The sequence below is a fragment of the Anabrus simplex genome, chromosome 1, assembly GCF_040414725.1.
Source record: "Anabrus simplex isolate iqAnaSimp1 chromosome 1, ASM4041472v1, whole genome shotgun sequence".
In the NCBI taxonomy this organism is placed as follows: domain Eukaryota; kingdom Metazoa; phylum Arthropoda; class Insecta; order Orthoptera; family Tettigoniidae; genus Anabrus; species Anabrus simplex.
This window is the reverse complement of record NC_090265.1, coordinates 1,363,099,491-1,363,126,782: the sequence shown is the minus strand read 5'-3', so window position 1 is coordinate 1,363,126,782 and position 27,292 is coordinate 1,363,099,491. Positions and strand designations below refer to the sequence as shown.

Sequence of the window (27,292 nt, the reverse complement as noted above, 5' to 3'; positions counted from 1 at the left end):
TGGAAGGCGGTATTTGGATTCCACATAAAGTAGGCAGATTATGGAGTGGTTGTTTAGTTCCGTTTAATCTTATATATTTACACTTCTTAACATTCATACACATTTTATTTACATTACACCAAAGAGCTGTACCCAGGTCCGATTGGAATTGTACCAGATCATCATTCATCTTTCATGTCTCTGTAAATAACTGTGTCATCGACATATTGTGCCATGGTTGAATTTACACAATCCGGTATGTCGAGAGCATAAATCATGTACAGGAGGGTCTCTATCACACTACCCCGTGTTACTCCAAAAGTAATTATGGTTTTGTCTAGTTTAGCTCCTCCGTACACAACACATTGCGTTCGATCCACCAAAAATGACCTCAGCCATGCCAACAGTTTACCCTGAATGCCGTAGTTGTTAAGTTTTAACAGAAATCTCCGATATGACACCCGTCCAAAAGCTTTGTTCCAGTCCAGGGTCACACAGCCTATTTGTGAAACATCCGTCTGCTCCAAAGGGAACTGCCAGTCATCAAAGACTTTTGTTAAAAGTTGTGTGCACATACCATAATGTCTTGTGTTGTCATTAAAATACCTAGGAATAACACTGCAGACAACAGGTCTTTCATTTCGGCCACACATAAGGATAATGGAAACAGTAGCCACCAAAAGCATACACACTATAAAGAACTTGAGCAGAGTTTCCATTAAAACAGCCATGGTTCTATTCCAAGTACAAACATTTCCAATAGCTACCTACAGGTTAGAACTAATTTGGGAAATATTAACTCTATCAGACCTCAAATGTTTGGAAAAAGTAAAAATGAAATGGCGTATGGCTTTTAGTGCCGGGAGTGTCCGAGGACATGTTCGGCTCGCCAGATGCAGGTCTTTTGATTTGACGCCCGTAGGCGAGCTGCGCGTCGTCATGAGGATGAAATGAAGATGAAAACAACACATTTACCCAGCCCTCGTGCCAGAGAAATTAACAAATGATGGTTAAAATTTCCGACCCTGCCGGGAAACGAACCCGGGACCCCTGTGACCAAAGACCAGCATGCTAACCATTTAGCCATGGAGCCGGACGGAAAAATAAATTCAAGGTTTCTTAAAAGGATGTTAGGAGTCGCCATCACAGCAAATTGACAAAGGAATAATTCCTTTTTTTTTTTTTTTTTTTTCATTGCGGGCTTCGAACAAGATTATAACTTCCATCCACCCAAGTGGAAGACAAATTTCTTAACATGAGGAGAGACAAGAGGAATAAAATATGGACATATTTTTACACCACGAATGCCATGATGTGCAGGAACTGGGAAAACGAAAACCAAGAATATTAAGATGCATATTTACAAGATTGGCCATCCATGGTTTTCATCATAAAATACGCAGGAACAAAAAATACCATGACCCAAATGAAAATCTCGTGTGCCAACTGTGTGAAAAATAGTGCGGCAGATATCAGATTACCGAGTGCGCAAAAAGAAGCAGGTCCCTGAGAAACTACAGCAAAGAATAATCAATTATCATCATCATCATCATCTGTTTACCCTCCAGGTTCGGTTTTTCCCTCGGACTTAGCGAGGGATCCCACCTCTACCGCCTCAAGGGCAGTGTCCTGGAGCTTCAGATTCTTGGTCGGGGGATACAACTGGGGAGTATGACCAGTACCTCGCCCAGGCGGCCTCACCTGCTATGCTGAACAGGGGCCTTGTGGAGGGATGGGAAGATTGGAAGGGATAGGCAAGGAAGAGGGAAGGAAGCGGCCGTGGCCTTAAGTTAGGTACCATCCCGGCATTCGCCTGGAGGAGAAGTGGGAAACCACAGAAAACCACTTCCAGGATGGCTGAGGTGGGAATCGAACCCACCTCTACTCAGTTGACCTCCCGAGGCTGAGTGGACCCCGTTCCAGCCCTCGTACCACTTTTCAAATTTCGTGGCAGAGCCGGGAATCGAACCCGGGCCTCCGGGGGTGGCAGCTAATCACGCTAACCACTACACCACAGAGGCGGACTAATAATCAATTATACTTTTCTTTTTGCACAATTGTGCGCTGTATCTTTTTAATTAATTTATATAATATGGAATTAAGTACAATGTTCACATAGTAATGTAATGAAAAATTAAAATAATTGTCCATCATGTTGCACTCAAATTACTAAGCAGTAGTGTCCTACTAAAACAGGGCAAGCTTCTAAGCGCAATTAGCACTTGCAGGTGTCACTCAGGAGTGACAGCGACTTGTGTGTATAGATCTTCCGTTAGAACCTTGAACGGTGAACTTTGTGTAGATGTGTCGCAGTTGGAAGTCGGTGCCTTTTTATACATATGTTCCCATAGCTTCGGTGTCATGTGTTATTTATATTTATATTACGTTATTGAAATATGCTTTGTGCGAATCCGTACCTAATGACGATATTTTCGCCGAAGCAAACGCATGATCAGTTAGAATGTACAATGTGTCCACCCCTTAGTTCCTTTTCCTCATATGAGGTCGGAGGTGAGGTGAGATGAAATTACATGGCATGTTTTACGGCCACATGCAAATCCGGACGACAACTTTAGCTGAGGAGCTAATTTAGATTAAATGAATGATAGTGAATGAAACTGGGTGTGGCTGTGACCTAATGAATGAATTTGCCTGGAAGTGAAAACGGGAATCCACAGAAAACCATCTTCAGGGCTGCCGACAGCAGGGTTCGAACCCACTATCTCCCGAATACAGGATACTGGCAGTACTTAAGCGACTGCAGCTGTCGATCTCGGTGATAGTATATGGAGAGGGAGACGAACACACAAACCATTCTACAATAACGGCAACCAACTGTTGCAGAATGGCTTGTGATTCTATTGTAAAAATGTATTATTTTTCGTTTAGAAATGTTTATTGTTGTACAGTTCTCAAGGGATGATCTTTTATGTAAATGATCTATTTTGAACGTTGTGACATATACCAATCATCTTAAGGGTTTCAACAGATACCTGCAGTAGTAATGATAAACTGGTATTTCGGTCTAATTAGGTGACTATTTAATTATTATTAACTCCTTTACGTCGTACGCCGTTGTGTCGTCTGATGCACCTAGAGCCACAATATCTGCACCAACACTGCATAGTAATCCTGTTCAGAGCTGTTTCAGTGAATTAGTGGTAGAGTATCAGACCCGTGATCCCTAGTTCGAGGGTTTGATTTTGCAAATGTGGTCAGAAATCTTTCCCCCTCCCCCTAGCCCCATGTTGTTGGCATGTTAAATATGTCTGGTGGCACGCTTAATGTCACCCCTACAAAATTAAATCAATTCATCCATAGGAACAGTCAACACCGGACGGTGACTAACGCTTACGAAGTGAACAGCGGGTATTTAAAGCAAACTTGGCTTGCAAAGTCATAGTGGTGTTACTAGCACGCAAATTTTAATAGGCGTCATCTTTCAGATGTGCAAACCCGCCTGTCGAATTTCATTTATCTACCACAACTACTTCGAGTTTTATTTTCCGCTAGTGTACAGTATAATGCATACGAACAGTATGAACACCTCTTGCCAAATTATTTGTTGTGTGGCGGGATCCTGCAGGATGCTTCGTCCCAATATTTTTGAAAAATATGTTTAAAGGTGATAATATTATTGTCACAGCTGCAAAACCAGGAAAAATGAGCAAGAGAGAGATAAGGCTGTGGTTTAGAGATGCTACTTCCAGTAGGCTATTTCCAGTCGAACCAATCCCAGAAGAGGCTGTTTGCATTAATTTTAAGAGAGCTTAAATCCAATAGTCTCGTGTCAGTAAATATAATGGAATAAAGGAAAATCCTTATAAAAAGTTCCGCCACTCTGACGTCACTTAAAATATTTGAAAATAGAAATGACGTTAAACACCTTCAGTAGGCACGACTTCTCGTGGTGTCCTAGGGATACAAGCAGTAGGCAACATCCTCCGTGAATTTTTCCACCTTGGTCAAGCAAATTAATTACGCAGCACGAGTCATGCAGCCCTAAGTTTTGCATTCAGGATATGATGGGTTCGAGCCCCAGTGTCGGTAGCATTGAAGATGGTCACTCGAGGCAAACGCCAATGTTGTACCTTAATTAAGGTCACGGTAACTACGTTCCAACTCCTAGCCCATTACCATCCCATGGTCGCCGAAAACCTGTATGTGTCAGTGCAGCGTTTAACTCTACATAGTGTACTGGGCGGGTTGGCCGTGCGGTTAGGGGCGCGCAGCTGTGAACTTGCATCCGGGAGATAGTGGGTTCGAGCCCCACTGTCGGCAGCCCTGAAGATGGCTTTCCGTGGTTTCCCATTTTCACACCAGGCAAATGCTGGGGATGTACCTTAATTAAGGCTACGGCCGATTCCTTCCCACTCCTAAGCCTTTCCTATCCCATCGTCACCATAAGACCTATCTGTGTCGGTGCGACGTAAAGCAAGTTGTTAAAAAATTATAATAACTCTAGCATAAAAACGGTATTTGCCTTGAGGTAGTCTTGGCTAGTCTACCCACAGTGAGACAGTAGCGTATTTGTTATTTCTGCATGTAGGGACTACCAACATCATTGTCAGCCTGCCGTTGTTCCACTATCAGCGTGTTTGACAACCTGGGTTATTACGTATTAGGACGTCTAGTTGTAAAGTCTAAGATCTAGTGAGCCTGAACTGGAGATGATACACTACCTCTGTATTTTTCAGTAGCTTCTGAAGGGAACATACTAAATAGATAACTAGCTGTGCTTTGCTTCACTCATTGGTAGCGTCTTCCAAATTTGACTACCTCGGAACAGTAATTACCTCAGATGGTTAACTAGATCCAGAAGTGAACCACCGTGTGCAGAAAGACAATAATTGAAAAGATGGAAATCAAGGATGGTGCAGATGAGAATATACCAGGTGGCCCGCCAGCGCTCTACTTTCTACTTATAAGCCTCCCGTATGCACTGATGATCAATGGAATATCTAATAACTGACTACTGCCTGCAGGAAGGTTACGTCAGAATACGAAGGGATAGCAACCGTATGGCCGCTTGCTGCATGTTCCTCAACGCTACCCGCTTTTCGTTAGTAAGCACCGTTTTCGAACGAAAAGTAGTAGACTGATATTTGCTACAGCAGCACTACAGCTGCCATAAACATATCGACAATGGCTGGTGTGTTCAGCAACGTCCAATACACCTACAAAATGGAGAATCTGGTCTGAATGCAGCCGAAGCACGCAGACGGTATGCACAGGAGTTTCCAAGTAGCCGCCTGCCTTCTATACACATATTTCGCCGAACAGAGTTGCAATCAAGAGCGAATGAATCGTTCAAGGCATATAAGCAACTCTTTGGTACAGTACAATGTCTGTATGTGTATAAATTAATGAGTTATTCAACTTTATATTCTGCATCTTTGGCGGATTTGCAAATCCACACTGTTACTAGTAAAATGACTGCTATTCGTTTCACATCCGAAATAAATAGCACGTTGTAGCGCTCCTTTGTAAACCAGCTATCAGGCATCCCTTTCAACGTATGTGTATGCGGAACACTGAGAAACTACGGAGCTGGAGGACCACCTGGTAAAAAGAAAATATCAGCCTACACTATTTTACAGAACTGGGAGTTTGGCCTCTTGAATAAACATTAACAAAAGCTACTTTAGGGGAGTGAAATGAAATACTTGAGGTGAGTGGATGAACGAATTATGGGGGACTGTACAGGAACACCACCCTACGAATTCAGTTCCAGCAGGAATCGGTAACTGAGACAGTCGAGAATGGACATGTTTGTAAGATATTCTACATGTTCCTCCATGAAAGGAAACCGAAGACAGTAAAGGAGGCACGAACGGAGGGAAGACGAGAAAGGGACAGCGAGGCCTGGAGTGTGAGGAGTATACTGAAGCTGGCAACTAGACAATTTGTCATCTAGTTCAGGGCAGGTAAGGTGGTTGAAGAAATCCAAAGTCTAACAGCATAAGGAGTTCCAGAATAGGAGAAGTTAGTCTAATAGTGCACACGCAGTTGAGAGGGGGCTATTGATATGATTATAACAACATGAAAATGTCTCACAATTGAAGCTCTCTTTTCCACCGCCAGACCCGTGAGAGGCTTCTTCAGCAGACAGCACTTGAGTCTTATAAATGACTAGCAAGACACCCGTGCTTCGCTACGGTATTATACTGAAATGTATAACTGAATGCTTATTGTATTAGATATATAATCCGCCGAAATTCGTGATCTGACTCGTTTTCTGCGAGAATCCATCAAAATTCCCGATCTGACTGGTTTTCTATGATTTAACGGCACGTTTCCTCCCAATTTTAAATCTTCCTTTCCAGCAATCGATTTCGTACTTCCCGGGCTAGGCTCAGGGATTCCTCCCGGTCAGTTGGGTCCGTAAATCTTTGTCATCTTTTAATATAATATTTTTAATATGGATAAAATCCTTCAGGAGATCCGGCGTGGTGTCATATTGGGTGCCTTAGCGGCACTGAACCCGCGGCCGGACTGCATTCTTAGTCATTACCCGTCCAGGAGCCGTTTCCAGCGCGGTCCGCACATTTGACGACGGTCCGGAATATTATTATTATTATTATTATTATTATTATTATTATTATTATTATTACTACGTGTTGCTGGAATGGCTGATGACAGGGAAAACCGGAGTATCCGGAGAAAAACCTGTCCCGCCTCCGTTTTGTCCAGCATGAATGCCACATGGAATGACCTGGATTTGAACCACGGAACCCAGCTGTGAGAGGCCGGCGCGCTGCCGCCTGAGCAACGGAGGATCCTTATAAGTACATTAATAACAGTAAAATCAATTGGTCTCACCTCCTTCTACACCCCACCGAAGTTAAGTTTATTTACCGCCAACCCCCCCCCCCCACCCCACCATAAAAAATTAAAAGAATGCTTGTTTCTTTATGTTTAAGGGAGATTCCAAACACCAATGTTCACGTCTATTACCTTCAGTTTTGAGATATAAGTATCCCCATAAAAATAATTCACTTTTTTCACTTCATTTCACAATAATCCCCCCCCCCCTTAAGTGAATTTTTCCGCAAATAATACTTGTTTCTTTAATAGTAAAGGATCTTCTAAATACCAATTATCACGACTCTAACTTCTTCAGTTTTCGATTTATGTGTCCTCATGAAAGGAATTCAACTCCTTTACACTCCCGCCCTCCAAGATGTTTTCCCCACCAAAACGCGTTCTTCTTTGTTTTTAAAGGAGGTCCAAATACGAATTTTCACGTCTGTAACAACCTTAGTTTTTATTAGATGTATGTATTCTCATACAATTCAGTCAATTAATTTTTCAAATCTTTCACCCCCCCCCCCCCTTCATTGGATTTTTCGAGAATACGTGTTTTTTTACTTTTAAAGGAGATTGCAAATATCAAATTTCACGTCTGTAACATCTTCATTTTTGAGATATCAGTAGCCTAATTAAAAGAATTCATCACCATTTTCAGTCACTTTTACCCCCCCTTCCACCCAAGTGGTATTTTCGAAAACTAAAAGTACACGTTTCTTTGTGTTTAATAGAGATAAAAAATACCATTTTTCACTTCTGTAACATGTTAAGTTTTTTTTTTAGATATACTGTAAAAATTCTCATTTTAAAATTTCAACCCTTTTAAGTTCCCCTTAAGTGGAGTTTCCAAAAACAAATCACCTATATTTCTTTACATTTACAGGAGATTTACACCCACTCTTTACGTCTGTAACATTTTACGTTTCCAAGATATTCTGTAGATATAGTCTTTCAAAAAATTCATCCCAACTTGTCACTCCTGTTTAACCGCCATTAATTGGCTTTTCCAAAAACTAAAAAATTCGTGTTTCTTAATTTTTAAAGGAGATCCCACATGCAAATTATCAGTTCTGTAATATCTTTCGTTTCTGAGATATGTGTATCCTCAATTAAGGCATTCAACCCATTTTTCACCCTTTTACACCCCTCCTATTAGGATTTATAGGAAACAAAAGAAAACGTGTTCCATTATTTTTAGAGGAGATTCTAACTACCAATTTTTACATCTGTAAATTTTAAAGTTTTAAGATGTAGACACACTCATTTCAAAAAATTCACCCCCCCCTTTTCACCCCCCAATATTTGGATTTTCCAAAAACGAAAAAATACGTGTTGCTTTACTTTTAAAGTAGATCCAAAATGCCAATTTTCAGGTCTGTAATATCTTCAGGTTCTGAAATATAGTAGCCTCATGAAAGGCATTCAACCCATTATTCACCCATTTACACCCTTCCTATTGGGATTTTCCGATAACAAAAGAATACGTGTTTCTTTATTTTTAAAGGAGATTCTAAATACCAATTTTTACATCTATAAACTTTAAAAGTTTTGAGATATAGATACACTCATTTAAAAAATCACCCCCTTTTCACCCCCCCTTAATTGGATTTTCCACAAAAAGAAAAATACGTGTTTCTTTATTTTTAAAGGAGATCCCAAACACCAATTTTCAGGTCTATAATATCTTCAGTTTCTGAGATATAAGTAGCCTCATTAAAGGCATTCAACCCATTTTTCACCCCTTTTCACTCCTCCTATTGCAATTTTCCGAAAACAAAGAAATACGTGTTTCCTTATTTTTAATGAAGATTCTAAATACCAATTTTTACATCTGCAAACTTTAAAAGTTTGGAGATATAGATTCACTCATTTTAAAAATTCACCCCCTTTTCACCCTTCCATTAACTGGATTTTACAAAAACAAAAAAATACGTGCTTCTTTATTTTTAAAAGAGATCAAATGTACCAATTTTCAGGTCTGTAATATCTTCAGTTTCTGAGATATAAGTACCGGTATCCTGATTAAAGGCATTCAACCCATTTTCCCCAATTTTCACCCTTTTTCATCCCTCATATTGGGATTTTCTGAAAACAAAAACATACTTGTTTCCTTATTTTTAAAAAAGATTCTAAATACCAATTTTTACATCTGTAAACTTTTAAAGTTTTGAGATATAGATACACTCATTTTAAAATTTCACCCCCATTTTCACCCCCTTACCGAAGGAATATCCAAAAATCCTCTCTTAGCGAGCACCTACATCATAATATGAATATATCCCCAAAATTTCATTTCTTTATGTCCAGTAGTTTTGGCTCGGCGATGATGAATCAGTCAGTCAGTCAGTCAGTCAGTCAGTCAGGACAAGCTATTTTATATATATAGATATACCATGTTAAAGTTTACTTCTTCTCTTCACTTAGTGCGCGGTAATAATCTTAAATCTACGTGGGAATGTCACCGTCACTGATAAGAATCTACGGCATTAGATAACTACCCTATGAAAAACATAGGCAAAGTTCATAAAAAGCATGGGAAGAAACATTGGATAATGCAACTTAACTCGCGTGTTTCAGTGTAAATGAAATTAGTGCTGGAACTCGGAGGATGACGCGGAAATGGCAATTTAAACACAGTGTTACACTGTACACAAAGAACTTGAGACAGAATAACTCTGTAACGTTCCACAAACAAGGTATTCATTATGACAGCTGCAGTGCTCTGTGCGGTAGCGTTTGATGGACGTGAATTAAAGAGCATTAACGTATAAATTCATAAATCTCATGAATGAAGGGGGGACTTAACAAATACAGATACTGTGTTTTTGTGAGTGTTCTGTGTACCATATAATTCAACTTCGAGCACTTTGTCTTGTGTAAAAGTAGTAATTATAAAAGGCCTTCATTTGAGAATCTTGCTAAAATATTAATTCCAAACGTTAAAACTTCACAGAAAATAGCACTGATCTTCGTATCTACTATCATATATGCATACATGCATACATACATACATACATCATACATATACACAGCACATACGCCTGCATACATCTTCACTATAATGCCTTATATGCCTTTCAGCGTTCAGTCTACAGGCCTCTGTAAATTTACTAAATGTCGCCACAATCACTATTTGTAAGTATCCCTGCAATCTCGTTTAGTTCTATACCTCTTATCTTTAAATCATTAGCAACTGAGTCTAACCATCGTCGACTTGGTCTCCCTATGCTTATCTTACCCTCCATAATCTATATATTAAAAAGTTATGAAAACTAAAGTCAGTCAGTCCGGCCATTCTATCCGGTCGATTTCCTTCATTTTTTTAAACTGAAAGGTATTAATGCATAGATTTGTCATCAGGTACTATAAATCACTTAACTTCCGCCTTCCTCAAATTATTTGATTTTTCAATTTTTTTTGTCTCTTTGAAGCAATCATATATTTGGTTCTAATTGAGGTACACTGTTCTTTTTGGTCTAAAAACACTCAGTGGATCGAGCGCTTTCTTTTGAAATAATAACTACTTAAATTAGTAGATTCTGAGAAACGTTATGAGTACATTTGTCTCCATGAAGAAGATCTTTGAAGGACTTTTTAACAGTTCGGTGCGTAGTGTTGTTCCAAGGAACGTTTAATTCAATTTCTTTGAATGATGTATTTTCAAGTGTTTTTTTGACATAATATTACATGCTATTACCACAGCAGATCATGTGCTTTATTTCAATAACTCGAAATTTTTCAAATTCATCCGTGAGGATAGCAACGAACAACACCATACTTTGTACATTGCGGGCGGAGGCAGCGGGAAACTGCTGGTAGTCCATTATTCTCCTAGGTAACATGTACCCCTCCATTCGCCTCGCATGACTCCAAAACCGAAGCCGGTTTATGCGTACAGCTTCATCCATCTAGTTCATTCCTAACTTATCTATTATCTCCTCATTCCGAGTTCCATTCTTCCCACCTGTTTGTACCTTTCATGACTGTGACTTCTAACTTATGAATAATATATCCTGACTCCACCCAGCTTTCTCCCGTAAAACAAAGTTAGTCTGAAAGAGAGTTTCGTCCGGGAGCTGACTTTTTACTTACAGAATACTGTTGATCGCAACTGTGAACTCACTCCATTAGTTTTACTGCACGTTTATTCAATCTCACTTAGAGTACTGTATTACTATCTTGCGATACCACACATCCTAAATACTAGCAATTATCTACCAGTTCCAGTTGTGTATCCCCAATCTGGCATTCAATTATCTTGGTCTTCTTACCTACTGACATCGATTTAGTCTTTTGGCTACGGCCACACTTGCGTGTTTTCCCGCAGCGGGACTGCGTGTTTTTCACGCAGCTGGACGACCTGCGAGGGGGGTGGCCACACTTGCGGTTTGTTCACGCTGGATTTTTGCGTGTGTTTCACCAACTTGACAACACGTGGCCAGACTTCCGTGTTTGTACGGCGTGATTATATTAGTGTGTTGTACATTGTGATGCCGGCCCCGTGGTGTAGGAGTAGCGTGCCTGCCTCTTACCTGGAGGCCCCGGGTTCGATTCCCGGCCAGGCTCCCCTGTGGGTGGGGGCGGTAGAATAACACCCACGGTATCCCCTGCCTGTCGTAAGAGGCGACTAAAAGGGGACCCAGAGGGTTTGAACTCCGGAGCGTGGGTTGGCGACCACGGGGCCCTTAGCTGAGTCCTGGCATTGCTTCCACTTACTTGTGCCAGGCTCCTGACTTTCATCTATCCCATTCGACCTCTCTTCGTCAACTCTTGTTCTTTTTCGACCCCGACGCTATTAGGTTTGCGAGGGCTAGGGAGTCTTTCATTTTCACGTCCTTCGTGGCCCTTGTCTTCCTTTGGCCGATATCTTCATTTTTCGAAGTGTTGGATCCCTTCCATTTTTCCCTCTGATTAGTGTTATATGGAGGATGGTTGCCTAGTTGTACTTCCTCTTAAAACAATAATCATCACCACCACAATCCCGGCCAGGTCAGGGATTTTTACCTGGACCTGAGGGCTGGTTCGAGGTCTAGTCAGCCTACGTGATTAGAATTGAGGAGCTATCTGACGGTGAGATAGCGGCCCCGGTCTAGAAAGCGCAGAATAACGGCCGAAAGGAGTCGTCGTACTGACCACACGACACCTCGTAATTTGCAGGCCTTTGGGCTGAGCAGCGGTCGCTTGGTAGGCCAAGGCACTTCAAGGGCTCTAGTGCAATGGGGTTTGGTTTTGGTTGTATATTGTGAGTAGCAAAACATCGCCGTTGCTCTTCATATAGATGGCATTCGATTTTTAAATAATAATTCCGTTGTTGTGTTATGTGCTCGGTTGTTCTTCGCCGTCGTCAGCGTCAAAGAAAACATTGGATCCATCCTGTATTAAGTGACAGGTCATCAAATGGACAATTTGTGCTCCTACACTATAAACTAAAAGACAACCAAGATAATTTTTTTGAGTATTACAGAATGTCCGTGACCTTATTTGGATTGCTTTTCTGTATGTTGAAAAATGCTATCAGCGAAAGAAACACAAGGCTGCGGGAATGTATTCCTGAGGAAGAAAAGCTCGCATTGACATTAAGGTGTCGTTAAGGCATGGGTACCTTTGTACCTCCAAAATTATCAGTTCACTGTCTTAACATTCTCGTAAGTTTTAAACACGAACAAAACCGCAGCGTCTTCTTCCCGCAAGTGTGGCCGGGCACTGCTGAGCGGGAGAGCGTGAAACACGCAAAGAAAATGGACCTCGGCCCATTCTCGAGCGGGCGACCTTGAAGACGCGCCTTGTCTCTTGTCCCGCTGCGTCTTTTTCCCGCAAGTGTGGCCAGTCCCATTAAAATCAGTGTTGTGCATTTTTAGCGCGTGTTTTCCCTCAGTCACGCTACGGGAAAAAACGCAAGTGTGGCCGTACACTTAGGAAAGCTAATTTTCACATCATACAAATTGCATCTATTTTTAATTTCCAAGATATTGGACTGCAGGCTTTCAGCACAATCTGCCATTACGACCAAATTGTCGGCATAGGTCAAATTGCTTACTATATTTTCACCAAACTGAATCCCTCCCTCCCACATCATACCTTTCAGTAGATGATCCATGTAAACTATGAACAACAAAGGTGAAAGATTATTGCTTTGTCTAACCTCTGCAAGTACCTTGAACCAAGAACTCGTTCTACTATCAATTCTCACTGCAGCCCAATTGCCAACATAAATGCCTTTGATTTTAATAATCTACTCTTAATCCCACAATCCATCAGTACGGCTAATACCTTTTCCATCAATACTCTGCCATATGCTTTCTCTAAATCTACAAAACATAAACTCAACTCTCTATTCCTCTCATAGTATTTTTCAATTACTTGGCGCATACAGAAAATCTGATCTTCACAGCCCCTTTGTGGTCTAAAACCACGCTGGTTTTCACCAAACTTACTCTCAACCACTGATTGCACCCTCCCTTCCAAAATTTCATTGAACACCTTACCTGGTATACTGGTCAATCAGATACCTCGACTATTGATGTTATCCTTCCTGTTCCCTTGCTTATGGAGAGGTGCAATTACTGTTTTCGTCCAATCAAAAGGTACCTTACTAACACTCGATGTTAATATCACTACTCTATGAAGCTATTTCACACCTGCCTTCCCACTATATTTCACCATTTCAGGTCTATTTTTTTTACACGTTGCTTTATGTCGTACCGGCACAGATAGGTCTTATAGCGACGATGGGACAAGAAAGGGTTAGGAGTGAGAAGGAAGCAGCTGTGGCCTTAATTAAGGTACAGCCCCAGCATTTTCCTGGTGTGAAAATGGGAAACTACGGAAAACTATCTTCAGGGCTGCTGGCAGTGGGGTTCGAATCCACTATCTCCCGAATACTGGAAACTGGCAGCACTTAAGTGACTGCAGCTATCTGTCTGGGTGATCTAATTTCATCCGTTCCTGTAGCTTTATGACAATGGAGTTTATTTACCATTCTTTCCGCTTCCTCAAGCGTAATTTCACAACAGCATTGTTCTCCTCCGCATTAGCTCGGTTGTTCGCGACGTCACCAGCAAGATTTCCTCTTACGTTGAGAAGATTTTAAACCACCCGTTCAGTGATTCTCTGCGATCTATTATGAGTTCACCTGATTTACACAAAACATTATTCATTTCCTTTTTCCCTCCCTTTCGAAGACTCTTTATTACTGTCCAAAAAGGTTTCTCTACCGCTTGACCTAGCCTTTCCAGATTATAACCTAAATCTACCCACGACTTCTTCTTGGATTCAATAATTATTGGTTTCGCTCTCTTTCTTTCGTCTACGTGAAGTTCCCTGTCTGCATCTGTCATTTTTATTACGTTTACGAACGAACATTACTTTATTATTCCACCAAGATGTTCGCTTTTTCCCATCTCGAACACAGTTTTACCAAGGCATTCCCTTGGTGTTTCTACTGCAGCATCCCTATATGACACCCATTCCCTTTCTATATCCTGAACCTGCTTCCTGTCTGTTGTTTGTAACTTTTCACTAATCATATCCATGTACTTCTATTTTCCTCGTCCTGGGAATTTTCTACTCTTATTCGTCTGCACACAGATTCCATTTTCTCCCTCCTAGGCCTAGAGACACATCGTTCATTACAAATTAAACAGTGATCTGTATTATCAAGATACCTGCACATCCCTAACAGATTTCTTAAATTCAAATTTGGTTATGATAGGTTATGGATCTGGTGTCCGTACTCTCCCATGTATAGCGGTAAATAACCTAACGCTTGCAGAATATATTCGTAACTGCTAATCGCATACTTGCACCAAAGTCCACTAAATTCCTTCCATTACTATTAGCTTCCATATCTTTCCCACATTTACTCATCACCTTTTCGTACCGTTTGGTTCAATCTCCAACTCTCGCATGGAAATCGCCCATTCGCACGATCCTACCCTTGCTGTTGACCCTGACTGCAACGTCACTCAGTGGCTCACAAAACTTGTCAACTTTATCCTCTTCTGCACACTCACGTGGTGAATACACTGAGACGATTCTCATATAAATTCATTAGCCCGCTAAATTTACCTGCGTCATTAGCTCAATTAATTATTCAATGCTTATTTTAAAGAAATTCTGAGAAGGTATTATTACCTTGTTTGTTCAGGTTGGAGCGTGTCTTTTTAATGTACTTTGCGTATACGTTGTGTGCAACACCTTTTTAACACCTTCCTCGTTATCTCCCCTTACCCGAAAATCATGAACTCCTGACACATCCAGACGCATCCTCTTTGCTGACCCAGTCAGTTCTACTTTCTTTCTTCCACAAGCCCCATTAATATTGATAGCTCCCCATCGAATTCCACTTCGTTCGGTAAGTTGTTTCCAGGGAGTCTTTCACCTGTCAAATCAAAGTGGGACTCCGTTACTCACATATGTCCGAGGCTTGCTCAAAATGTTCTGAACTCGGTAAATTCTGTGAAGCAGGATGCTGCCCTACTTGCACATAGTCCCAGTGATGATCTCTCCTCTAACGGGTTAGGGACCACCGGTGGATTGTGCAGTCCTAGCCACCTAAGGGCATAGAGGGCCAAGACTCGGAATATGTCCGAGATGCCCATTACTCTTCCATAGCAGCTGGTATCCCGACTCTCAGGACAACTTACTAGGCCACTCAGCCGTTGGCCATGGATCACGAACTAGGACGTGACTACAGTAACCCACACCATGAACCATGTATCTAGTTTCATCCAAAATGTAGCGCTTTCTCTCAGTCGTGATATTCTAAATCCTTAAGGATATTCAAAGTTTCATATTTTTCACACGCCCATAAGAAATGTTCCCTCTTCATGCAGCATTTCTCAAATGAACCATACCAAATACCTAGTCTCGAAAACGTCTGATGTTTGAATCCTCATTTACAGTATTCGTATTTACCATATCATCTAGCTACTCTAGCAAGTAAAAATAGAACAAATGAAACGAAGATTCGGGAACGACTACTGTCTATATATGATCCTATTACAAGTTAGGTCTAGATGTCTCACTGGGAAATTTTTACAATTTTCCTTTACAGATTAAGGAAACGAGTCCGCCTCTGTGGTGTAGTGGTTAGTGTGATTAGCTGCCACCCCCGGAGGCCCGGGTTCGATTCCCGGCTCTGCCACGAAATTTGAAACGTGGTACGAGGGCTGGAACGGGGTCCACTCAGCCTCGGGAGGTCAAATGAGTATAGGGGGTTTCGATTCCCACCTCAGCCATCCTCGAAGTGGTTTTCCGGGGTTTTCCACTTCTCCTCCAGACGAATGCCGGGATGGTACCTAACTTAAGGCCACGGCCGCTTCCTTCCCTCTTCCTTGCCTATCCCTTCCAATCTTCCCATCCCTCCACAAGGCCCCTGTTCAGCATAGCAGGTGAGACCGCCTGGGCGAAGTACTGGTCATTCTCTCCAGTTGTATCCCGGACCAAGCGTCTGAAGCTCCAGGACACTGCCCTTGAGGGGCTGAGTCGGAGGGAAAAGCCGACCCGGAGGGTAAACAGATGATGATGATGATGATAATGATGATTAGGGAAATGAACACTGGAAGAAATCTGTCAGCCCAAAGTAAGGCTTTCTCTGGGTTACTCCACAATCATTTCGGAGAAATACTGGTATGCTCCGTAAGATTTGCGCTGTGATTATAAAAATCACTGTGTGTAGAGTACTCGTCAATGAATAATAATAACACCCCGGAGACGCATTCGATGAGGTTATGAAAAACTGGCTGCATTTCGGAGATATTGTGTCAGTGAACTGAAGGTATAAGAGTGGTCTTTTTGTCAGACTTGTCGCTATCCAGACAAACCCAACAATTCACAACAATAAGGGGGAACAGAACAGATAATACAGGCCACACGAATAACTTACCCATTTTTAGTGCTGTCCTTTTTTCCTGTGACGGGGTCGGCCATGATAGGATACCTGGAAAGAGAGAATACACTTATATATGAATTTTACTCTGACTAGTCAACAGAGAAATAGTTCAGCCGTTTTTAGGATTTGTAAAACTTGTATTAGTGATTTGTCGCTTTATTCTAGGGGTTAGGATAATCATGATCAACAGGTAAGGACGAAATTCTTCGTGAATTATTTTTAGTCGTCAGCACAGCATTTACCTAGAACTGTAAGAGAAATCCATAGAAAAATATATTTTAATCCGCTCCTCTTTTTGTTTCTTGTCGGAAGACTGAGAGTATCAGTTCGCAACCTTATACAATAATCTAAATCTTCCATAGAGAACCGGAAGTCAAACAATGACTGATTAGGTGGGCAGCTAAAAGACTAAACTGCAGACCACGGCTTTAATGACGATTATTATTATTATTATTATTATTATTATTATTATTATTATTATTATTATTATTATTATTATTATTATTATTATTATTATTATTATTATTATTATTATTATTATTATTATTATTATTATTATTATTGCCAGCCTCATCTTTACGGGTAGGGTTTCCGTCTCTTATCCAGATACTCCAGTTTCAACTCCGGCCAGTCCAGGGATTTAATTTCTGAACTGAGGACTGAGAGAAGTTCACTCAGCCTCGTGAGATCAACTGAGGAGATATCTAATACAAGATGTAGCGAATCCCGTCAATAAAATCAAGCAATATGGCTGAGAATGTCGTTACGCTGACCACGTGACACTCCGGTATCTTCATGCCTCCTGGTTGGCAGGCAGCATTTTCTTGTCCCAGTGCGTTCGAACTTCTGTCGATTGGCCGCGAGTAACGGTCTCAAAACTCTGCTAACCTGTAGGCACTCTTCTTTCCTGTCGAAACAGACAGTGCTTAATTTCGCCTGGAACGCGCCGGAACGGCGTTTTGGCAACTCCAAGGACTTTTTGCCGTGTTTTCTTAAAGGGATTGCTCAATAAAATTTACTGGAACATAGTCTACACACTGAAGTATGAACTCTTTGTATAATTTGAGCAGTGCGGTTAGGAACGCGCAGCTGTGAGTTTGCATCCGGGAGATAGTGGGTTCCAACCCCACTGTCGGCAGCCCTGAAGATGGTTTTCCGTGGTTTCCCATTTTCACACCAGGCTGTACCTTAATTAAGGCCACGGCCGCTTCCTTCCCATTCCTAGGCCTTTCCTGTCCCATCGTCGCCATAAGACCTATCTGTGTCGGTGCGACGTAAAGTAAATAGCTTTAATTTGAGCTCAGTTACAATATATTTAAAAATATACTCCTTAATAATAAATATACAAGAAAACGTAGCTTTGTAGTGGTTAAATACTAACAATTTTAAAAAGTGTCATGTATTTTTTTTTTATTCCATTGGTTATATTTGGAAACGTATGTATTCATTGCCAGTATACGTACAACTTATGACTTCCTTTTCACTCACTGTTATCAAAGTTACGACAAAATCTGACCTCAGTATATTGCATACCGCCCGTTGTGTATATTAAATTTTGCTGTTTTATTGTTTTGATTATAAGAAATATTGTTTTTAAAACCTGAATTTCAGAAAATATGTTGTAAAGAATGATTTCCCATTGTAAGTTTCATCAGAAGTTTTACTGAATTTCAGTGCTTAATTTGACTTCTGACATTCATGGGGGAGCTATGTTTGAATAGGGGACAAAATGTTTAGGTACGCGTTCCGGCACCTAACATTTTAGAAATTAGGCTCTGCTGTATTTCTCTTCTACTTCCACCGAGCACGTGGCCATGTGGTTAGGGTCGCGCAGCTTTGAGCTTGCTTTCGGTATATAGCGGGTTCGAACACCCCTGTCGGTAGCCCTGAAGATGGTTTTCCGTTTCCCATTTTCACACAAGGCAAATACTGGAGCTGTACTTTAATTAAGGCGACGGCCGCTTCCTTCCCACTCTTAGGACTAAGAGGATTAAGTCCTATCATCACATTAAACTGGGTGCTGAGGTGAGTGCGGAGGTGAGAGAACTCACAATGATCTCCCTTGAGAGTGCCAATGAGAACAGACGTACAGCTCCTCAGAATAGTGATATTCAAAACCTCTATAATAGGTCTTCAGCTGCTTTCTGAGACCAAGACATTTAGGACAGATTTATTTTCACGGCAGAGACAACACTCTTCTGTTATTTAATGAAGCTCATATCCTGTTTCAGTGGGATCAGATATGGCATTTCCAGGATAACAGTTTTCATGGAATATTACGTCATCCACTTGTATTAGTTGCCATTGCGTGCTTTGTGTACACAAGGACAAGTGGAAAATATGGCTAGAGTGAATGACTGAATGAACTACGTTGACGGTACAGCTTTTATGTAAGAAGTCGAGAGATACAGTAGTATCATGTGCAAGCTAACTGCCGTAAAATCATCCATTGATTGATTACCAATGTAGTAACGGAAGAAACTTAATTTTACCTGCCAGGATGTATTTTATGTCCAACAAATGAAGGATTTTGAACCTTTAGTTACTGTAGAAAGTTACGTTTGTCACTCGATAAATTGTCATTTTAATCCCCATGGTTGCGCACGAAGTCGAAGTCTGGAAGTTTGAACCCATCAGACAGACTTCCAGCAGCAATAGTGAGTTGTTCCTTTCCTTCCCTGTACTCACACTTGGCAAATGTAAATATAGCATTAATTCAGTGTTCACTTCCTAATCCCATAAAAAAGATACACAAATACACTATCTATTTGGAGGAATATATTCACTAATGCGTGTTTCTGTGGTGGTTAGTAGTGTGATGTGTTGTGTGTAAATGAAGATGTGTATCAAGACGATCAGTCCGCCTCTGTGGTGTAGTGGTTAGCGTGATTAGCTGCCACCCCCGGAGGTCCGGGTTCGATTTCCGGCTCTGCCACGAAATTTGAAAAGTGGTACGAGGGCTGGAACGGGGTCCACTCAGCCTCGGGAGGTCAACTGAGTAGAGGTGGGTTCGATTCCCACCTCAGCCATCCTCGAAGTGGTTTTCCGTGGTTTCCCACTTCACCTCCAGGCGAATGCCGGGATGGTACCTAACTTAAGGCCACGGCCGCTTCCTTCTCTCATCCTTACCTATCCCTTCCATTCTTCCCATCCCCCTACAAGGCCCCTGTTCACCATAGCAGGTGAGGCCGCCTGGGCGAGGTACTGGTCATACTCCCCAGTTGTATCCCCCGACCAAGAGTCTGAAGCTCCAGGACACTGCCCTTGTGGCGGTAGAGTTGGGATCCCTCGCTGAGTCCGAGGGAAAAGCCGAACCTGGAGGGTAAACAGATGATGATGATGATGATGATCAAGACGATCACAAACACCCAGTACCCCAGTGCCCGACCGGGAATCGATCCCAGGGTCCTCTGAACCGAAGGCTGACCATTCAGCCAAGCAACCGAACAACGAAAGTCTTATCATATAATATTATTATTATAGTCCGACTCGTTGGCTGAACGGTCAGCGTACTGGCCTTCGGTTCAGATGGTCCCGGGTTCGATTCCCGGCCGGGTCGGGGATTTTAACCTTAATTGGTTAATTCCAATGGCACGGGGGCTGGGTGTATGTGTTGTCTTCATCATTTCATCCTCATCATGACACGCAGGTCGCCTACGGGAGTCAACTAGAAAGACTGCACCTAGCGAGCCGAACCCGTCCTGGGATATCCCGGCACGAAAAGCCATACGACATTTCATTTCATTTTTTCATTATTATAATAAAATTTAGTGCAATAACAAAAGAAGTACGACTCCTTGGCTGAATGGTCAGCGTTGAGGCCTTTGAATCAGTGTTCGATTCCCGGCCACGTCGGCAATTTTTATCGCGTCTGATAAATTCTTCTGTCCCAACACTATCGTCGTCATACACAGACAACACGACACATTACACTACCAACCACTACAGAAACACGCAATGGTGATTACATTCCTCCACATAGGGTTGACGTCAGGAAGGACATCCGGCTGTAAAGAACAGTCAAATGCACATGCGCGACACCGTCGCACCCGTGACCCCACAATTGTGGGAAAATCGGTAGAAGTAAAAGACGAAGAAGAAGTTCAATAACAAAAGGAGTGGTTACTGAGTACGAAAAGTGCGGTTTAAATCAGTGGTCACAAAACGTCCCAGTCGATAATGATACCCGAACGCCCAATTATTCAGCAAGCTCCCTTCCCCGCAGCTCCGGTAGCAGTAGTGGACTTGCCCTCTCACTCATTCTCGGTACTTCGTTGTTTGAAGTATGCACTGGTGTGTGTTGACTCCTTTTGATATGATTATTTCAAAGTTTGGATAAAAAAAGAAATTCGTGAAGATGGGCATTTGGATAAGAATGAAAGAACGAATATTTATTTTGATCTCAAGGAGAAAATGTTAATTTCTAAATGCACTGTAAAATATTTAGCCGTCTCAATGGCATTGTTCCACATTCAAAGAAGTTACAACATAATTATAAGTAGACTAACAAGTTATCCGTGCTTTGCTACAGTTTTAAACTGAAAGTTATCAATGAAAGTTTTAAATTTTGGCAAGTCTACTGTCGGCTGACCCCGTAAAATGCTCCCTCAGTTCGTACGTCAGACGGTTTTGATGAATGATTATTTATTTTGGATCTAAAACTAATTTAAATCGCATAAATCTAAATGTTTTAACACCCTACCTCTTTTAACATCGAGGACGCACTTCCCTTAGCTACGTGTTGGGGACACTCTCAAATGCCTTCTTGTACTATTATTATTATTATTATTATTATTATTATTATTATTATATGGTAATAGACCCATTAGGACTACGCAAAGTACTTAGAGGTGTGCATTAACTTCCTTTGTGCCCATATTTATTTCATTCTTTTACTGTGGGCTTCCTTTCTGTCTTCAGACCAGGTTGTTCCAGTCTTCTTTTTTGGTCTTCCCTCTTGCTCAACTTTCCATTTGTGAATTTCCCTGTTTTGCACGTCTGATGGTGTGATTCCTACTTGTTTCGAATCGGTTTCATTGTGTCTGTTTTCGTAAACTTCAACTATTTGTTTTTTAATTCTGTCTGTATGCATTCTTTTAATATGTACATATAATCTTCACCTGCGTTTTCTAATGCCACTGTGAATATTAATAATAATAATAATAATGCTATTTGTTTTACGTCCCACTAACTACTCTTTTACGGTTTTCGGAGACGCCGAGGTGCCGGAATTTAGTCCCGCAGGAGTTCTTTTACGTGCCAGTAAATCTACCGACACGAGGCTGACGTATTTGAGCACCTTCAAATACCACCGGACTGAGCCAGGATCGAACCTGCCAAGTTGGGGTCAGAAGGCCAGCGCCTTAACCGTCTGAGCCACTCAGCCCGGCCACTGTGAATATTTGTGTATTGTTTGATTTACTGTCTGTCTCTAAGTCTGTATTGTCCGTCGGTGAGTTTTGGGCTTAAAATTTTTCTTATGATTTTGTGTTCCTTTTTCTCAATGTTTTCCAGGCCTGCTTTCCTGTTCAAAATGAGAGTTTTTGACCCATACAGAGATTCTGGTTTAATGATTGTATTATTATTATTATTATTATTATTATTATTATTATTATTATTCAAAGCTCGGGATGTGTTGGTCATCCACCGTCGATAGCCCTGAAGATTGATTCCCGTGGATTCCCATTTTCGCACCAGGAAAATGCTGGAGCTGTACCTTAATTAAGGCCACGGCCGTTACATTCCGAATAGTAGCCCTTTCCCAACCTTGCGTCGCCGAAAAACCTTCGGTATGTTAGTGTGACGTTAAACCACTAGCTTCTTTTTTTTTTTTTTTTTTTCGCTATTTGCTTTACGTCGCACTGACACAGGTAGGTCTTATGGTGACGATGGGATAAGAAAGGCCTAGGAATGGGAAGGAAGCGGCCGTGGCGTTAATTAAGGTACAGTCTCAGCATTTGCCTGGTATGAAAATGGGAAACCACGGAAAACCATCTTCAGGGCTCCCGACAGTAGGATTCGAACCCATTATCTCCCGTTTACTGGATACTGGCCGCAATTAAGCGACTGCAGCTATCGAGCTCGGTAAACCACTAGCAAAAAAATTCTTGGTCATCAGTTGTGTCTGATAAACTACGATATATCATTGCGAGAACTATACTTTTGTGCGTATCGCTCTCATTGTTTGGGTCTAGGATTATTAACGTACCCATGAATGTAAAGACAAACAAACACTATACAAGTCGGAGGCGCAACAGCCTATTAAGGCCTTGGCCTGCCAAGACGACTGCTGTCTATCCAGATGGCCTACAGATACTGGAATGCCACATGGTCTGTGTGACCACAACCTCAGCAGTATTGCTTACTTTTCTTGACCAGATCCGCTGTCTCTCGTATCGAACAGCTCATCAGTGTGTGTCAGGAGGCTGAGTCCTCAGTCCAGAATTAAAATTCCTGGAACAGCCGGAAATCGTAACCAGTGTTTCCTGGATAAAGTTAGGAAGGCTATTTCTGCACTAAAGACTGACACTAAAGCCTACGAAATTGTTGGGATCGTTAATGATAAAATGTAAATTCGTGTCCACGTCCCGAGGTGGTGCAGCTTCCTTCAAGTACATCCCTAATGGACATGTGCTGCATTACTTATTTAACCACATATCAACACTCCTATCAATCTTAAATTCCTGGTACTGCCGGGAATCGAACCTGGGCCTCTGAAATCGGCGGTTAATATCGAAAACTTTTACACTACGAAGGTAAGAGTCGTTGATAGTGAGACATTATTATTATTAATATTATTATTATTATTGTTGTTGTTGTTGTATGTATGTTCAGTCTTCAGCCCTAAGGCTGGTTGGATCGTCAACAGCTCTGCCATCAGCTGTCATAGAAGAGGCGTACTAGGGAAATGAGGTGTGAGGTAGTTTCCCGTTGCTTTCCTTACCGAGCCAGAAGTTGCTATTACATATCAGTCTGCCAAGCCCACTGAAATGCATGCACCGACCGACCCTATGAGCAACTTTTTCACATAGCAGGGACTGGCTGCAAAAGGAATGGCATTACTAGCATTGCTCATACCTCAGTCACTTTCATATTGTCAAAGCCGAGGATAAGACAGAGACAGATCAATGAAAGTAACAAAATTGCTCTAGCCCATACCAGAAGACACAGTACACTGTAAACACTAGGTCCTGCCAGCCAAGGCAGTTATTATTATTATTATTATTATTATTATTATTATTATTATTATTATTATTATTATTATTAGCAAATGTACCCGTGCTTTGCTACGGTAGGTATTTTCACACCAGGCAAATGCTGGGGCTGTACCTTAATTAAGGCCACAGCCGCTACCTTCCCAGTCCTAGCCCTTTCCTATCCCGTCGTCACCGTAAGACATATCTGTGTCGGTGCGACGTAAAGCCAATAGCAAAAAAAAAAAGAAAGAAAAAACCCAAGTTACTTTACGTCGCACCGAAGCAGATACGTCTTATAGCGACGATGGGGCAGAAAGGGGCTAGAAGTGAGAAGGAAGAGGTTTCCCGTAGTTTCCCATTTTTATACCAGGCAAACGCTCGGACGTAAAACAAATTGTAAATAATAATAATAAGAAGAAGAATAATAACACAGGGAAAATTAAAAAAATATCTGTTCGTAGAGTCGTGGACTTGCTAAAGAGATAAGGAAGCTATTTAAGTAAGTTTACCAGAGTTGTAATCACCTTTTCATATTCCAGTCAAGGAATCCTGAAGAGACAAAGTCAAATGAAATACGGAATACGGATGGTTCAATGTCCAGTCAATGAAAATATAGCACTTATCGCCATAATAAGAAAATGCATTGATGCGATCTAAGTAATGATATCCTCAGGTGACCCTCACTGTAGGAAAGCCTTTTCTCGTCTATTTATTATGCTGTTAGACTCAAGAGTTGTCCAGGGTTCTGTGATCGCCCAAATTATTTATTACACTTTTTCAGCTACTCCCGGTGTGTATCGTTAGTCTACCTAAAATCTTGCATACATTTTTAAAAATACTGAAAGTTTGGGATTTAATTTCGTCATTCCTAATAAGTATTGCCCTATGGCAGTGGCGGAGTTCTACTTTCACTGCAAAAACGAAGTGCTTTTCGAGAAGCACACAGGAAGCAACTCTAGATTGTTGTGATGATCGGGAGAACAATGTGTTGTGTAGGGAACTAGAACATGCTATTGTTAGGTATAAATAATTTGATTGCATCGTAGAAGCATACCGAGTGATCCATAACCGGAAGCAGTGTTCCATGATGTACGAATAGGCCACGGGTACCAGCAAGTTCATGGCCTCTGGTGGCAAGACCGTTCAATTAATCACGTCACTATGCGCATCGTTTGACCATATGTTTTAGATGTAACTGCATACCAATAAAATAAGACATAGTTGTAAGAATATACAAATTAAATGAAGGCTTCCTTAATTAAACATTAAATTGTAATAGGTTTCATATTAGGGTTATTCTTATACAGAAACAAACTCGAGTGAAATTATATATTATTCACTAAGTTTGAAAACCAAGTATTATCAAAATTATTTTGAGCTAAAAATTGAAATGTTTGTAATTTAAACAACCGTTTTCCTAAATATCTGGCTGTCTGATTAGGAAATACAGGAACTTCGTGAACTTTGGGAGATCTCAATAACAGTTACTACGCATAGAATTCTGAAAACACCCAGTTTCCGAGCCAGAGGAAATAATCAACGAAGGTTAAAATCCTAGGCCCTGCTGGAAATCGAATCCGGGCCTACTTCAATCAAAAACCAGCCTGCCGACCAGCTAGCCTTAGAGACGGGCATTGGCATGATAAAACGCCGCGGGGCTATTTCACCACTGTGTGTAAAAGCTCAATATTGTCCTACAATAATATACGTGCAAAATTAGCTCTAAACGTCCAAAAATATTTAAATGTGCCTTTGAGTCACCGAAAATTGTAACGGTTCAAATCCCGTTACAAGATGATATCTGTATTTGTATTATTGTATGATTTTATCTGTATATTATTATTATTATTATTATTATTATTATTATTATTATTATTATGTCAGTATTATTATTATGTTATCTGTGATATTGTACTATTATTGTAATTATCCGTTTTATTCAATTTTGCAATTGCCTGTTGCTTGCAAGATTGCACTTAGATGTATACATATATACGTATGTGTAGATTATCATTAAACACCTGTACAGTGAGAATTGTTGTATATATCAGAGATTGGAAGTGACGTTGTTATATTGCTATACCAGTGGAGATTCTGCCAAGTCATCGCCGCGCCTTGGCTATGTCATCGTATTTATTTAGATATGCGCGCATCGACTCGTCGCCGCGGGGCTATTTCACCACTGTGTGTAATATCTGTCGCGTAGGTGGGAGTATGTCATTGTTATTTCTGGAGATTACGTAGTTGTGTCAACCAACGTCTATAAAAGGTGGCTCCATATTGTAGCGTCAGTCATTACTTATACGGATGCAGTACAGTGAAGTAGTCTACTAGATCAAGAGGCCTTAAGTGGTCAGCCAACCAGTGTGAACGAGAGATGGTGAAGACTCAGTGAGCCATTATTGGTCATTGAGAGAGTGAGACCAAATGGTTGGTCCGTCACTTAGTGGAAGACGCGGACGCAAGGCTTACCAAGGAGTCAGAGAGGGCAACCCTGGACCTGCCAAGAGGTCATACCATATAGACTTACAAAGAAGTCAGATGATATGGAGAAGAAGCAGTCGCAAGGATGTATCACCACGTTAGGCGTGACACATCTACAGTAAACACCAGAGCAATGGATTACGTCGTAATTACACTCAAAGTGTTGAAGGTACAGTCAAGTGAATCAGTGAGGGAAATATTTCGTATAAATTGTTAAATGTCCGGTCAAGAAGAATTCAAATTCATGCCTAGTTTCTTTCAGTTGCAATGTCATAATTTCATATTCTCATCTGTTTTATCGCAACAAGACTCACTATTTTTTGATATATTATTTAAAGAATATATATTGTTCTATCAAACGAATTCAGAGTTTCATTTCATTGACAGTAAAATATCTTAACCTCAAAATTAATGGGGAAACCGAACGCCAATCTCCTTTTCCCAGAACTTATATGGTATGTTGTCAAAAGTAAGCTTATTACCCCACACCCTAGAGATAGTCAAGAATCTCATTCTATTATTGCTGTACTGAGTGACAGCTGGCGCCCTTCAAATAACGTATGTGTAAGTAAGCAGGTAACAAGTAAGTGTGAGTACAGGGTTCGACGAGTGTGTATTTTATTTAATGAATATTAATTTTCATAATTTCCAAGTTAAATGCAGATATTCAGATTTTCAATATAAATTCAGATGAATATGTTTGTAAAGTTAGTCAGACAGCTAAGGAACATCTTACAAAATCCACATAAATTACACAGACCACCTTCAAAATTCACCTAAATTCGTTTTAAAATAACGCAAAATTCTACAACACATTAGGCGAAAAGATTTAAATATAACACCGACTTCCATCAAAAAGGAAAATAAAAACGCAGATCGCTACTTATAACCAAATACTGTATCTATTGAAGCCATTTCTACTGATGTATAA

The 27,292-nt window shown here is 41.0% G+C and overlaps 1 protein-coding gene across 1 annotated transcript in view; it reads right to left on the bottom strand.

Moving 5' to 3' along the window:
- The window catches only part of LOC136878850 (vesicular glutamate transporter 1), a 246,398-nt gene that overhangs the window by 144,097 nt on the left and 75,009 nt on the right, over positions 1 to 27,292 (bottom strand). Inside the window, exon 3 of the mRNA XM_068225767.1 lies at positions 16,676 to 16,729. Coding sequence (XP_068081868.1) covers positions 16,676 to 16,719 — 44 coding nt within the window. The 5' untranslated portion in view covers positions 16,720 to 16,729. The remainder of the gene's footprint in view (positions 1 to 16,675; positions 16,730 to 27,292) is intronic.